The sequence below is a fragment of the Saccoglossus kowalevskii genome, chromosome 14 (assembly GCF_978046115.1).
Source record: "Saccoglossus kowalevskii chromosome 14, keSacKowa6.1, whole genome shotgun sequence".
NCBI classification, from domain to species: Eukaryota; Metazoa; Hemichordata; class Enteropneusta; family Harrimaniidae; genus Saccoglossus; species Saccoglossus kowalevskii.
This window is the reverse complement of record NC_140654.1, coordinates 7273090-7289387: the sequence shown is the minus strand read 5'-3', so window position 1 is coordinate 7289387 and position 16298 is coordinate 7273090. Positions and strand designations below refer to the sequence as shown.

The following is a 16298-nucleotide window of genomic DNA, read 5'->3' as shown; positions in this document are numbered from 1 at the left end:
AAAATAAATTTTGCAAAAATGCTTAGAATGAAAAAAATCGTTACTTGAAACAATAGTAAGAAATAATTCATCCATGCTAAAGGCTGCAAGGAATCTAGATCTTTGTTCTTTGATTTGACAGTTATTATAATATAAAACGTAATGTTTCTCATCTCCTACTTCATTGCATTCATGGAGATTACATAGCCTGTTTTCCTTCAAAATGCTATATATATATGTTATATTACGTATACTGTAAAACACATTGAAATAGCTACATGCCATTTTAGCGAATTAGACTCAATGCATGAATTAACTGAATCTTAATTTAGCTAAAGTACCAATTATCTTACTGTGAGAATATACTTATTAACGACATCTTAATTTAGAAAAATCGTGGATCAGCTAAATTAGCTGAAATAACATGCTAGCTAAATATACATGTTTCACATTATTTCGATTCCATTCTATTTCTCAATTGCTACGTAGATGGCGCCCTTAATCCATGTCCGCGCGCTAGTTAAAGTTTATACGAGTGTCGATGTACTTATCATAGTTCCGACTACTAATAGACAGTTTATTGAGAAAAATAATGCCCCACTTTTAGTGCATTGCCCTCCCCGACCGAACTGCGTCAATGGAAAGGAACACACCCAAACATAACAGTTGAGTTGTCTTCCCCAATCTTTTGTCAATGCGTGTGACCTCAGTACTCATATGAAGGTCGCTCAGTTGAAATGAAGTGTTGTTCAGTGGAGACTGTCTAAGACATGTGTACCGGGTTTATCAAAACACTCGTAGTCCAGTTCAAGTCTAGGGAGGTAAGTTGATAAACCCACGCTCACGGTTTACCTTGGGCGAAGAGATGCCGTTATGTTACAGTGACTCGGCAATTACGCCCGCCGTCCACACCACATGAGTTTAAACTAAAAATTTAAGGGTCGTGATCTTGAAACATACCAATATCGCACGACTTCATTGGTAAGGGGTGGGATATTTCAACAGAAATTGTGAATCTCCATTTGTTATTAATTTAAAATATAGGTATTCATCAAGGGTGGACGGTGGATATTTTAATTATTTCAAATAGACATATATCCATAACTGTTAAGAGACAACGCCTATATTTACTGTGACGTCATAGGTAATACACAACAATGGGGGAAGCTGAATCAGCTAAGATACTTCCGGACATGCGTAGCGAAGACCACTGCCATGTCTTATTTGCGGGACGCGCCCGAGAAGTCGATTATATTGCTAAAAATTATATTATTATTCTCTAGATTTTAGAATGAGTGCGACAAAAATGGCGGTATTTCTTTAACTTCACACCATTTGTGGTTAATTATCAGCTTCAATCAAAGTAGTATCCGGACAAAACACCCCGAAAAAACATCCTCTGACAAACCAACAAAACACCCCGGACTAAGCACGACCGGACAACACACCCGGAAAGCACCGAAGCTGCATAAACCTACATCTGTTTATTTTCACTGTCAACGAAACTCGCGAAATTGCGCACGAGTTTTCACATCTAAGGGTTATGATTGTACACAAACTAACCCGAATTATGGCTTAAATTTAAAGTTAGTATTTTTGTCGACGATGCTATTGTAAATACTTCCCTTCAATTCATATCCTCGGGGGGGGGGGGGCGGAGCTACGTCACTGACGTTCTACGTTGCTAAGACGCGCACCGCTGTACCACGTATTTCTATGGGCTTTGTGCGCGCTGCTGTGGAACGCCTGTGGAGCCGGTGAAAACTCGAGAAAACAACACAAACTCAACTTTGAAGTAATCCTGAACAACCAAATTCATATATGTTACACACGTAGGGCTAATCTTGTTACACTGTTCAGGGCACTCTCAACAACCATCGCAAAGTACCGTTTTCTGTGAGTTGTTGGTCTTTGTTTTCACCGCAAAGGTTGCCAGGCGGTAGAAAATGCCCGGATGTCCGCCCCCGAGGATACTAGTATCCGATTTTCAATTCACATTATAGCGTATGTCGTGATTACGAGATCTCACTAAAAATAATATGACTTAATCATGATCATAGAACGGATTTCGGTGCGTAAAATACCAGTAGATCAAATATGGACATCATGCGCTGATAGGTGGTCAGAGCTTTGTAATATAATCAGCCGAGGAGGAGTGTTTTATTGTCAAAAACAAAATAACAACAATTTCGGATTTGTTATCATATATGTTTATTCAGTGCCAAACCTACATTCACAGGACATAGACGACAAAAGTCAGCGCCGGAGTTCAGTTACGCAATCAAATAAATCCATATATTTGTAAATCAATGCCTTGAATATATATCATTACATAAATTATGAGATCACAGAATTGTACAGAATTTATTTAGCATATTTTTTTTTAATTTTTCTCTAATAATCTTTGAAAGCCTTCGTAGCAACACAAGAAAATAGGCTAACCGTATTTCGTGAATGTTGTATGTGTACGGTTGCTCATGGTGGGTAATATATAATAATATTTATATTTTCATTATTAACGTAGTACGTATTTTGTTCGAGGTCTAGCAATGGATAACAGATTTGACAACCCTGTGTTCGAAAACGAAGACGACGAAGTTAAAGAGCCCAAAAACGAACCAATCACAGAGCGGGTATCGCCACATAGTACGTCAGAGACGAATTTACATAAATATTCATTAGGCTATGAGGAATGCTCTGCAAGTCAACCAATCACATTTAAACGTCACAAGTTTTGTTGCTTCATCTTTGTAATCGTAATCGTAATAGTGGTAGTGATTGGCGTTGCTGTCGCCATTTGTTTTACAGGTTAGTGCACTATCCGTTCTTGTCAATACATAACATAAAATAGAACACATTTAGATTTCGAGGTACATGTACTGGGCAAAATTTGCGTACAGGTCAGATTTTTGTGGAAAATTAAAAATGCAAAATGAACAAAACATGTATTTTTTATTTGTTGTTCAGTTGTTAGATACTGCCATTACGAAGACCAAATTGCGTATGATATTCTGCAAACTAGAAATCTTGCTCTTGTATTAAATTCAACACAAAGTTTTGTTCGATGAAACCCACATGTGCAATGATTGTAGTTACAGAAATCCCCGCACATGCGCAGTAATGATTTTCATTTCTTATTGAACGAACAACTAACAAAAACAACAACGATAGTGAAATATATACGTCTTCGTGTTTATCACATCTTTGAACCAATAAATAAATTCAAAGTATCATTATGGTACGGTCGTAAAAAAACTCGACTTGTATACATATGCCCATAGTGGCACCGACTAGGTTTCAAACGTGTGACGTCAATTCCCAGAGTTACCAAATTAGGCAAATCAGAAACTACCATATTTGCATAATAATATATAGTATGCATATTGCACTATTGCTAAACTATTGCTTGCTTTGTTATTATATTTACCGTATACACTTTTATTGTTCAATGTTTCGCATTGTCACAGGGTGTCTGTATCATTGAGTTGGCATTGGGAGGATTTAGGCTACACAAAACTCACTGACACTTTTCGATCGTACCGCACACGTGCACCAGGGCGCGCACCGTGTTCCATGTAGTCTCGTGATATGCAAATTAAAGCGCATGAATATTAATAACAACATTTATTTTTGAGATGACCTTTTCCGCAAACACTGCAACATTACCCATGTTATCCACATACTTGTAGTCAAGTACTAAATCTACTTTTGTTTAAATAACGAGCATGCGCTCTAAATAACTGGTACGTACTAATAATGCAATGTTTATTTTATTTAATACATGTATATTCATATTGTTTCTCCAATTTATTGCATATATGCTATATGTCAGCAATCATGATGACTCCGAGTCGATTACATAAATCTTTACAGATTTGCTGGTACTAACACATTACATTTATTTTATTAATTACTTTATAGTTTTTATATCAAGTGGCGGTTTATCCCAACCGTCTACGTCATTAGGGGACACTTCGCAAGTCGAATCTGGGACTGCAAATATATCTATATATTCCGGGGAGTTCCAAGTCCAAACTATAGGCGGAGAGAGGGCACTGTATATAACAGAGTACGATAACCGATCATCAGAGCAGCGCTTAAATTTACTTCGAAAGGCGGACGAAGAGGTAATAATTCAATAAGTCGTGACGACTTCAGAATAAACCTACTTAATTGTTTATTTTATGTACAATCTAATAAGAATATTTGCAATTCTTAATATAATAACAAGTTTTAAAATTGAGTAGTTATGCTAATTATATGTTAGTTTAAGATCAATACTTATTTGATATTTTTCCAGTTAAATTCACTGTTCTACGGTAGCACGTTGTCCGATCATTATCTAACTTGTCAGGTTACTAATATCAGGTAAGATCGCTGTTATCGTGTTAATTCAAACTCATGTGTATATGGAAATGCTGTCGAAGATGTGGAGTGGTCGGTAACACTTAATTATGAAGAGTTATTTATTACCGTGACTGTCGTTACGATTTTGTGGATAAGCGTTGTTTAGGCTGGCATGTTTCCGTAATCCAATTCCATTACAAATCCTCATTTTCACATTTCTTTTTCTCCGAAGAAACGGAAGTATCGTGATAGATTTTAAAATTTACTTCCGGTATTCGAGTACTTTATCTGGTAGCGCAGTTGAGGGCGTCCTTTCAACGTGGGTAATCTTTCTTCAAGACAGCAATGAAACAAACAACCTACTGCACGGAGTAGACGTGAGTTCTATAACAATTCGTAGTAAGTATAACTCCACCCATAAAGTTTGTTAATATAGTTTGTAGACTTTCCATACACAATACATACAGAAGTTACACAAAAATACACCATTATCTAACATGGAAGAACTCAATAGTTCAGCCTGGGTAATTCGCGCTATGCTGGTTTATGGTGTATGTATAAAACATGTTACATCTTGAGAAAGCAGGTTGAGGCAAAGGAAAACAGTAAAACGGTTGAAACACTGTGGCCGATTTTTATGTAACGCAAACGCTCTACTGGTGTGTGTCGATATCAAGCATAGGACAAGAGCCGCAGGTCCGAGTTAAGTTTCCTGAACGATTACACTCCCATTCGTACATTTCCGGCTTACGACTTGGTAACCGCACTTAGGCTTTGTTTAGTTTTAATATATCCATGTTTTGTACACAGATGATATGCATGAATCCCATGAGACAACAACTCCACAAGAACACACATCAGAAATCACACCGAATCCAGTAAAATCCACGCCGCTTCCGCTACAGTCAACTTCAAGTTCGCAAACTGTTTCACCGTTGGCGTCGTCGTCCTCAACGCCGTCAAGGAGGGGGTACGAGAGTACAATGCTAAAAGTATCAACATTCTTTTCAACAAATGCTTTATCTTCCTCTGCAACATCAACAGTGTCATATATAGGTTTGTGGCAGTTCTTTAATACATCTACAATGACGTCACACCAACCCGCAAAACAACTGAGTTACATATCAATGACGCAACTATCGTTTCCTCTAAAACAAATTATCCCCTTTATAACTACCGATATTGCAATAAACACACGAGAAAATCTTATTATGACACAAAGTGAACACATTACGGCCATAGATGCAGGTTCGTTGGCTCTAGAATTTCTAAAATCATGTGTTTGTTGTTTCGGATATCTGCCACAAACTCATAAACTCCGCTTTAGTTCGCCCGGTGATGGAGTTTCACGCTAAATAAGTTTTGTACTTATCGAAAAAAGTTGGGAGAATGACTAATTTGCCTGATCATTCACCTAGTGCCAATCGTTAAAGTCACTTAATAAAGGGAATAACTCACACGTCTTTTGATAATTCAATTTATTCAGGGCTCTGAGTGCCTGCACACATGTATCTATACCTTAAGATGCAAATACTTGAAAACCACATCTTTAGATCTGAGCCTAGAAAACTACATATTAACATTGAAAACTTTCAAACCACATCTCAAAGCGCAAAGTATGCAATGATTTGAGTACATTTGTGTATTTTTGCTGATTTTGATTTATTTTTAGTATGATCAACTTTTGGTAGAACTCCAAAACGTTAACAGTATGGGCTATGTGTTCCAATGAATCTACATTTATACTTTAAAGCGGAGGCGTCACCTGCGCACGCGCGGGAATTGAGTCCTAAGCGACGAAAAACAACGCACGCTAAAAACGCAAAAGCTCCGACGCTTGTTTGTAAACAACGCTATGACCTTCCACCGCATACGCTGGTTATGACCCCTGCTTTAAGACATAAAGTTTTGAAAGTTACATCCTAAGACACAAAGCTCAACAACATAACACATATTCCACTCATCGTCCAGGGAAATTACGTTCTTAGATATGCTGCGGTTCCTCCACTGTGGATGTGTACATCTAATTTGTAATGCAAGGTACACATATCTATAGAAAGCCAAGAAAGCTTGGCATTATTAGAATATAACAGAAAAGAAATTACTACACCGAGAAGATAAATATTTTGGTAAATATGTTAATAAAGTTTTATTCATTTGTATTTACTGAAAAATACATGAAACTGAACAAGCATATAATGAGTTCCTTGCAATTCAACACTTTTCAAGGTACATTATTGTTTCGTTTATTAATGTAATGTTTTGGTTGCTCAAAATTTCCATGAATTTTCATGGTTGGTTATATCCTGGAATCCATCTATATAGGTCTTGGCTGGATATAGAGATTTCTCTGTCGTTTGCATATACGGTTGTAAACTATTTTCACAAGTTAAACTCTGCTGTGGTATTTTAGATCTTCGATGTCGACCGGTTTCGATATTCAGTTTGTGGCAACTCAGGCATTGTAAATCTCGCAAATAATCCGGCTGTTTTTCTGTCATAGCGTTTTTGTATAAAGAAGTTTTTTGTTGACTGTTATTTTTGAATAGTTTGAAAGCCCTTAATAATTTTGAGTCAGTTATGCTCACGTTTGTTATCAAGGAATTGATATAATTTTCTTTATACAGTTCCTGAAAGTGTTCTTTTGTTGTGTGTATATTAAAGCGGGAGGGTCGTCACCTGCGCACGCGCGGGAATTGAGTTCCAAGCGACGATAACAACACACGCTAAAACACAAAGGCTCGTGGGTAGTTGCTTGTTTGTAAACAATGACACGCTATGGCCATCTGACGCATGCGCTGGTGTAGACTCCACGCTTTAACTGTTTTACCTTATGTTTTTATCAGATCACGTAGTTTAGATAACCAATCTAGTCTCCACCCATTTTAGTGCATGGCATGTCATAAGAAGTGTATTGCTCCCAATAATGGGCTTAAAGTATTTAGTTTAAAGCTTTGTATTGTGTCTGCGTTCGTTTTGTTCCATTTAGTCCAGTTTGTATACATTTCTCTAGTAGTTTTCTCAAGTAATTTTATTTTCAGCGTCACACGATTGTTGTTCGTACCACTTCAGACATGACTATCGTTGACACTACTGGCATACGTATATTTTGTCTCATATCTTAAATCATAAAGTCTCCTTATTACGTCTCTCACACTTTACTTATAGAATGCGGCTATATGCCCGCAATGGAAGCAGCACCGTCAGACAGAATTGTGGGAGGTTCGACCGCGGTATCCGGTAGCTGGCCGTGGTTAGCCTCAATTGGCAACCCTGGTAGTGGGCCATTCTGTGGTGGCACACTCGTAAACAGACGATGGGTTATGACGGCGGCACACTGCTTTGAAAATGAGAGGTAAGACAAAATGTCGGGCCATTCGCGGTAATATAACGTGAGATAAATTTAAAGCGCGGTGGTCGTCGCGCAGCGCGTATTCAAATTTCACGTAAATAAACAATGTATTTTACACGCGTTGTATACGTCGCTATCAGTTTAATATCGAACAGAACGCGGCGTGACAACTGCCGCCCTTTAACAACGTAAATGTAATATTGTATCGTCCCTTTTCGTGCTATAATTTGTAAAAATTCAAATTTGTTATTGCCAAACTTCAAAACCATGTTCCAAACAAAATTTGATTTCAGCGTTGATGACATGTACGTCGCTGTGGGAGCTATCAACAGTTTTCCGACAGGAGAGGAACCCTATCGAGTCGATGTTGGAGTAGAAGCGTTTTACACTCACCCATTATATGAAGACAGTGGTCACGATTATGATATTGGTTTGATTAAATTGTCTCGCGACTTGGAGATCAACGATTACGTATTTCCAGCTTGTCTGTCATCACGTGGCCACACTGGCGTCGAGCCCGGTACGATGTGCCGCATTGCGGGATGGGGCGCCATACGGGAGGACGGTAGGTTACTACAAAGTTTTAAGAATAACTTTTTAAGTGAACGCTAGCGACAATGCGCTTGCGTGACATAGGCGGCCGAAGATAGGTGAAAGAAATATTGTCTGTGGGCCGCCATTGATCTGATATGTGAACCGTCTAAGAACCGTCTATTTGCTCCGTCATGGACATAATGCAACTTGAATCCAACAAGCTCAATGACGTCATTTGAAAATGTTTCAATTGAAACCGTTGTAAAATTTATTTTAATTTATTTATAGAAATTAACGGAATGGGTTTGTTGTGTGCATACTATTCCAAATATGAACTACACATACGAACAAAATTGTCGCTCTTGATATCCGATGTCATCGACATTGCTTTCATTTAAGTGCAACGTACACAACAGAAACTCTTCGTCGCTAGCGGGCGCAATTTATAGGAAGCGTGGGTTTTGTTGATATACATGATGTTCAGTGGGACTCAGAGTTCTAAAGAGATTGATTGGGTCATGATTTATTGATGACGTCATTTATCGTACATACTTCTAATCGTTATTATCTAAGAATTATAACATTTTCAAAGCCAGTAAATAATATAACGATCTATACGTCATATATGTGTTATTTAGTAAGCGCGGTGTAACAGTTTTTTTATTTGACACAAATCGCTTCCAGTTCCAGTATGACTCCTATGAGATTTGTATTCTTACCCATTCCGGGTGGCATTTCTAGTGTGACCCCTTCCCTGTGGGGTTTTACTCTGACCCCTTCTTTACAGGATTTCTAGTCTGTCCCCTTTCTATTGGAAGTTCCAGTCTGATCCATTCTATATGGAACGTTCAGTCTTATTCGTTTCTTGATGGATTTCCAGTTTGACCCATTCCTTGATGGATTTCCAGTCTGACCTATTCCTTGTTGGATTTTTAGTCTGACATATTCCTTGTTGGATTTCCAGCCTGCCTCATTCCTTGATGAATTTCCAGTCTGCCCGAATTTGTTGTGGATTTCTTGTCTGACCCTTTCCTTGCTGGATTTCCAGTCTGACCCATTCCTTGATGGATTTCCAGTATGACCCATTCCTTGATGGATTTCCAGTCTGACTCATTCCTTGTTGAATTTCCAGTCTAACTCATTCCTTGTCGGATTTCTAGTGTAACCCATTCCTTGTCGGATTTCTAGTCTGACCCCTTCCTTGCTGGATTTCCAGTCTGACCCATTCCTTGTTGGATTTCTAGTCTGACCCATTCCTTGATGGATTTCCAGTCTGACCCATTCCTTGATGGATTTCTAGTCTGACGCATTCCTCGCTGGATTTCTAGTCTGACCCATTCCTATTCGGACTTCACGTATAACTCATTCCTTGTCGGATTTCACGTGTAACCCATTCCTTCTTGGATTTCCAATCTGACACTATTTGTATATGGCAGGTATATATGCTCCATCTCTTCGTGAAGCCCAAGTACCGATCATCTCACACTCTGATTGTCAACAGTACTTCGACTCACCTCAGTATAACGACCAGATAACGCAAAGAATGATATGTGCTGGTTATGAAAACGGCGGCATCGACGCATGCGAGGTACGCTAGCAATGTATTTTTATTCTCCCATATTAAAGGACCATTTTTGGGAAATTTATACATTTAATACACATTTTCCTCTGGGAAAAAACTCGACATGGTAATATGTCATGTAAGTAAACATTACATGTTATCAATTTTTGTTTAAGACAAAATAATTTCCCAGCTATTCATAACAAGTAGTCTAGGTGTTGTTTGTATGTTCATATCCAATGTCTAGGTGTTGTTTGTATGTTCATATCCAATGTCTAGGTGTTGTTTGTATGTTCATACCCGATGTCTAGGTGTTGTTTGTATGTTCATACCCGATGTCTAGGCGTTGTTTGCATGTTTATACCCAGCTACCTAGATGTAGTTTGCAATGTCATACCCAGCTGTCTAGGTGTTGTTTACACGTTCATGTCATGCACGTCGTAGCATTGTGTTCCTGTCTATTCATTTGACAGCGAAAACTTTCAAAGAATGAAATATACATAACTATCCCAAATCACAACTCGTGCACTGGATTTTAATACATGATGACAGTGAACAGTTTCACACAATGTTTCTCTTGACTAATGTTAGTTTGTAGATTGTATCGGACTATTTAAATAGACATGTTAACTTTCTCGTTGTATTGTTTTCCTACCAGACACTACATTGTGATTTTATTTAAATTAATTCATAATTGACGACTCATTTATTATGAAACGCGTTCGTATCACGTGCTGTCTGGTATCCGCTTGATGTATTATCATAATACCGGCGATGTAGGAACACAATATTGTAATATAATAGCGACATCAAGTGGTTGTTTCACAATTTTCTTTCTTTTTTTGCAGGGCGACAGCGGTGGTCCATTGATTTGTCAGTTTGAAGACGATAGATGGTACCTATTCGGAATAGTGAGTTGGGGTTATGGATGCGCCCGGCCACAACTGCCTGGCGTTTACTCGAAAGTCGACGAATTTCACGATTTCTTTGAACCGTATCTTGAACTCTAAACTTAATCAAATGTATAGATGTACAGTTTGTATATAAATAGATTTATTTATTATTGCCAATAATATTTTTAGGAAACATAATCTATATTATTTCATAGTTTGAATCATGTATGTGTCGGACCACGTACGCAGTAACTTTAACATCATGTGACCAATGAACTAGAGCACGCAATTAAGGTAGTTGTCTACCAGATTTTTTTTACTTTTTTGTTTACAATTAAACATATGGTTTTATTTTATGTTGTTTCTCACAAAAAAACAGAAGAAAGATAGAAAGTGTGGTCTTGAAAAATAAATATAAATTGCGTAAACGAGGGGTGAACGCGAAGTCATGTGACCGCGAAATCCCAAACTTTACCTACTTTCTCATATCCGAATCGCATATGCCATTTTATTTTAGATTGAATTTCAAAAAAACGTGCAATGTTATCAGAAGATGTTCGGTTTATTGTTATGATCCGTGGCTCGGCTGCTCCACCCACCGTATGACGTATATGCAAATTAACAAGCCCGAATTTGGCCGGTAATATGAGGGCGCTTACACTGAAGGCAAGTCTTTCTTTCGCGTTCACCCCTCGTTTATGCAATTTATATTTATTTTTCAAGAATTTTTCATCGGAATCGCAACAGACTGCAAGCAAGTCTAACTCTAGATATAAATTACCATATTATGAGAATGTTATAGAATTTGCTCATTTAATTGGCACGGTATTGTAACAGAAACACATGCCCCCAAAGCCGGCTATAAATAGAATATTTGCAGCATTATTAGAAAGCAGAGTATTCCATGATACCGATTTCTATCAGAAGTATTCAAACCGTCTTACTGATTGCCATGTCACTGTCCAGAACAATACAGCACTGCGCCATCTGGTCGCAAGGCGCTATAAATCACCGACAAATGCTTTACCCCACTAATTGCATGCAAGAAAATGGCTAATGTTGAGTTCAAGGTACCAATGCAGCTGTAGTTACAATCAGCTGGCAGTTGCGGAACGCAGTGTAACCAGCTTTTCAGTCCTCGCCGATTTTAGGAAATTTAAGCTGTTATGTAACAAAGCAGTGTCTTCCTGCTCATAATGATTATCAAATCAGCTGATTCCAAAAGCTTATTCCGGCAGTTTTACAATAACCGGTAATTAGGTTTTCAAGGCCTATGGCTTGAAAGATTTTGTTTTTGTTACTAAGTATGTTTCAGGTTTTTAAAGCCTTTGGTTTGAAAACCTTTGTTTTTGTTTGTGTTTCATTGTTCCGCGAATTGTTTATGTAATGCTTGAAACGTTTTAAAATTTGGCAGGTTGATAAAGGCCGATGCGATATACTGAATTTCCTGAGATGTGGCATATTGGTCACATGTTTTGGCAGCCATCTTGAATTTGAGACGAATATTTCAGTGCTAAATTACACATATTTCCTGGGGGGGGGGTCTTAGCATTCTGAAATTAGGCTTGTAACATCACATGCACATGATCTATTGACATCATAAATACAATCTTTAGCGGTCACGTGACTTTTGCTGTTGATTTTTGTTGGAAATATTTTGAAATTGCTCTTCATCTCATTTGCGTAATTTTGATCATATTAAAATTCCACTAGGTCATTTTGAAGGGCACCACACATACTGCCGACTACCCAAATTTTTCATGAAAATACGACCAGTGGTTTGGGGAAAAAAGATTTATGCCAGTTTTTCAATTTTTTTTCTTTAAATAGTTTGCAATGCATTGTGGGAAAGAGGCCCTACTTATATTACGTACAGAATTGACAGTGTTTTAACATAGACATTGTCTTGAGAACTATTACATATTGGACAGGGCTTTCAGCGCAATAAGAAGCGATAAACATTTGCCCAGCGCAATGAGTGGCGATAAACACATAAAACTTGAAAGGCTTCCAATCCATATGCAAGTACATACACATTCGCGCTGTCAAGAATTTCACACGGCCATAATACAACCAAAGATAAACGTATTCTATATTATATCGCCTTGTACGCAAAATGACAAAGGTTTAGCTGAATATAGTGCTCCGAAGAAATCCTTGACTGGTGGATTTATTGCAATTGGATTAAATTAGTGTACTGATTAGAAGATATTTTATTTTCAGATCATTATTTGCCTAAACAATTTATATGAAGGTTTTCAGAAGGAATGTTAATAAGGAATTTCGGATAGAATCTGCTAGTATAAAGACATCATCGGAGTTAAAAAAAAAATGTGTGTGTCTTGAGTAAGTTAAAAACGTAACTGCCCAGAATTGGCTACGTTCTGTTCTTCATAAAAATTGAAAATAAAAATAAAATAAAATGCACTTATTCTGACTCAACTAGACATTGAATATATTCTGATATTGCATTTCCCGATTTAACACAAGCTTTTGACTGAATAAAATTGTCTGATCGCCATCAGGCCTAATTCGTTGATGGTGCCCAATCAGTCCCCGCAGTTTACATAACCTTGTTCAAAGTATGTGTATTCGGACAAGAAACAAGTGTTGCATCAATTAACATATTAACACTAGAGAGGGGGGTCGAGTTGGTGGCGGTGAAACGTGAATCATTCCGACAATAGCTATTTGTTTCTTAATTACCGGAGGAGGAGGAGGAGGCAAAGTAGCCTGAATGGAATAGATCAAACGGAAATGGCCTGTCTCAGTATGCTACAATATTGAAACGTTTAACATGTTCAAATAACTCGATAGTATTACGTACAAACCAAGGGGACTTGTATAGGGCGTAACAGCAAGACTGGGGATGCTGACTTTGCAGATGACATTGCCCTGTTTTCTCATACCGAGAAAGACATTCAAGAGAAGACAGATCGGGTCAACAGAATTGCAACAGGCATAGGACTCAGGATTCACTCTGATAAAACCAAGGTTATGAAGAACATAGGCACAACAAAAATCAGTGTGCATGGAGTAGATATAGAAGAGGTACAGAATTTCAAATACCTTGGCAGCTATATACCAGCTGACAGACAGCAGTATCGAGAAGAAAATCTCCACTTCACGTCTTCAGTGGACTGCAGAATATCTGGAAAACGTCAGTCCTGATCCACCACGAAGTTGAAAATCAATGAATCAAATGTACGCTCGGTCCTCCTGTATGCAGCAGAACCAAAAAGAAGATTGAGAGCAGGCACAATGTATTTGAAAGCCGGTGTCTCCGCCGATTTCTGAAAGTACACTGGTCACAACATTTTACAAACAAAAAAATCAGTAAACGCACAGGTATCAAAAATATAATTCATGAAGCAAGACGCTGGCGATGGCTGGGCCATGTAATGAGAATGAATATGACCAGACACCCACACACTTCACTCAGATGGGCACCACTAGAAAAAAGGAGAAGAGGCAGACTATTGGGCACCTGGCGTAGGACATTGGAAGAGGAAATAGTAGAAATGGGGGAAACCTGGAGCGAGATTCATTCGCTTGCTCAGGATCGTGAAGGCTGGTGTAGATATATTGGCACCTTATGCTCCAGTTGGAGCGAAGAGCATTAAGCTAATAACGTATTCTACAAGACTGCATTCATTTCGTTTCATCATCATACAGTCTACTTGTTACACATTATTTATTCCCGCACGTGTTCCAGATTATTCATTCTCTCTGTGTTCCAGCATAGACTTTAGAAAACAGGGACATGCTACTAAGGGTATCCCGTTCAAGTAACCTTAGTTATAATCCTCTACCAAATTAACACCTTAGTGAAACTGACAATAAAGCTATGTCAACACCCCTGTTACATCCTCTACTGTTACATAAGCCAAACATGGCTACCAGGGAGTAGCTACACAAAATGAGACAATTTTGTGGTTGGAATATAATCAGAAAAATTACATTCGATTAAAACTGAATAGCCAAGTCCATTCTATTGATACGAGTGAAACTAAAAATTGCAAAGTTAACAGTTTTTATTCCACTATAGAAACAGGAAAGGGAAATAAAAATGGTCAGTTTTCTCTACAAGAAAACAAAACTGCCTAAACGTAAACAATGACCTGTCAACATTTGTGTGGATTTTTCATCATATTTAGAACAGATATAGCATAGTGCACCCGTTATACACTGACAAATGTGAATATTGGCACAGCATAACTTATCAAACATATAAAAAAGCGTAGAAAAGTAAGAACTAAAATTGTCTCAGATGTATAGGTATATTTATTAATGGGATTATCTATACAGGATATTATAACCCACGTTGCACACAGGAAACTGGATTTACCTTTGTCTCAGACAGAAGTTGCATTCCCTGTTTTCTAAGGTCTATGGTTCCAGATTATTCATTCTCTCTGTGTTCCAGATTATTCATTCTCTCTGTGTTCCAGATTATTCATTCTGTCTGCATTCCCAGTTATTAATTCCCTCCATGTTCCAGATTATAAATTCTCTTCGTAGTCCAGATTAATCATTCTCTTCGTGTTCCAGATTCGTCATTCTCGTCGCGTGTTCCAGATTCTTCATACTCCGTGTTCAAGGTTATTCATTCCCTCCGTAGTCCAGATTATTTATTATCTCCGTGTTCAAATATTATTCATTATCTCCGTGTTCAAATATTATTCATTCTCCCCGTGTTCCGGATTATTCATTCTCGCTGTGTTCCAGATTATTCATTCACTCAATGTTCCAGATTCTTCATTCTCTCCGTGTTCCAGATTCTTCATTCTCTCTGTGTTCAAGATTATTCATTCTCTCCGTAGTCCAGATTATTTATTTCCTCCGTGTTCCAGATTATTCATTCTCTTCGTGTTCCAGATTATTCATTCTCTCCGTGTTCCAGATTCTTTATTCTCTCCGTGTTTCAGATTCTTCATTCTCTCCGTGTTCCGGATTATTCATTCTCTTCCTGTTCCAGATTATTCATTCTCCCCGTGTTCCAGATTATTCAATCTCTCCGTTATTCTGTCCGTGTTCTGTTCAATTCGTTTTTTAATCGAGTGCTATTCGTCTTCAATGTCTATCCATGTTTGCAGGTGGTCTATGCATACTTGTGTAATTCGTATAATTTGTTTGAAATGCTTATCACGTTGAGTTTCGTCCCTATAAAAAGATGCGGCTCGGTATTTGTGCTAGCTGAATTTGTCTTTGGTGGGAGTTACGACCAATGTCCCCACTTACAGGTACTTTGAAAGGCAAACAGACAGGCATTTAATTTGCATTTGATAGTTTGCGGAGGTCGTGAGCAAGGAAGACTTTTTAAGGAGAATTGTGACAAGTCGAATTTTCGCTTGTGATAATATGAGCGCCCTCTCGAGTCAGAGAATGCCAATTAGGGAATTATAACGAGTGCGCTGCGGTTTGTTGTTCCTGTCAGGCACATGTGCCCGGAAGAGACAGTTCAGTCTGTTCGAAGTCGATTTTTTTTAAGTGATCAATCGGTAGACCTGTTTTCCGTGTTTTTGGTATATTTTCAAAAATGTGCCCTATTTATTGTGTGTGCATACCAGAACGCAATGAACAAGTCTGGTTCCTAAAAAGAAAAATGACGGATCAATATGTAAATGTAGAA

The 16298-nt window shown here is 38.0% G+C and overlaps 1 protein-coding gene across 3 annotated transcripts; it reads left to right on the top strand.

The window, feature by feature from the left end:
- Positions 1-701: 701 nt before the first annotated feature.
- Positions 702-11022, top strand: LOC100378985 (transmembrane protease serine 11G-like). 3 transcript variants are annotated; one of them, XM_002739502.4, is made up of 10 exons: positions 702-800; positions 2521-2787; positions 3901-4106; positions 4280-4347; positions 4559-4725; positions 5137-5382; positions 7495-7681; positions 7972-8243; positions 9649-9800; positions 10622-11022. In XM_002739502.4, exons 2-10 carry the CDS (start codon positions 2529-2531, stop codon positions 10781-10783), a joined length of 1719 nt encoding a protein of 572 aa, XP_002739548.1. In that variant the 5' UTR covers positions 702-800; positions 2521-2528; the 3' UTR covers positions 10784-11022. The 3 variants fall into 3 exon arrangements, with proteins under 3 accessions (XP_002739548.1, XP_085363973.1, XP_085363974.1); XM_085507847.1 differs by having other exon boundaries at positions 2504-2787; XM_085507848.1 differs by lacking the exon at positions 5137-5382.
- Positions 11023-16298: the final 5276 nt, after the last annotated feature.

Coding starts and splice junctions, on each gene's coding strand:
- LOC100378985 (XM_002739502.4), top strand. CDS start 2,529: ATGGATAACAGATTTGACAACCCTGTGTTCGAAAACGAAGACGACGAA. Junction 2,788..3,900: donor TGTCGCCATTTGTTTTACAG/GTTAGTGCACTA, acceptor ATTACTTTATAG/TTTTTATATCAAGTGGCGGT. Junction 4,726..5,136: donor GAGTTCTATAACAATTCGTA/GTAAGTATAACT, acceptor TTTTGTACACAG/ATGATATGCATGAATCCCAT.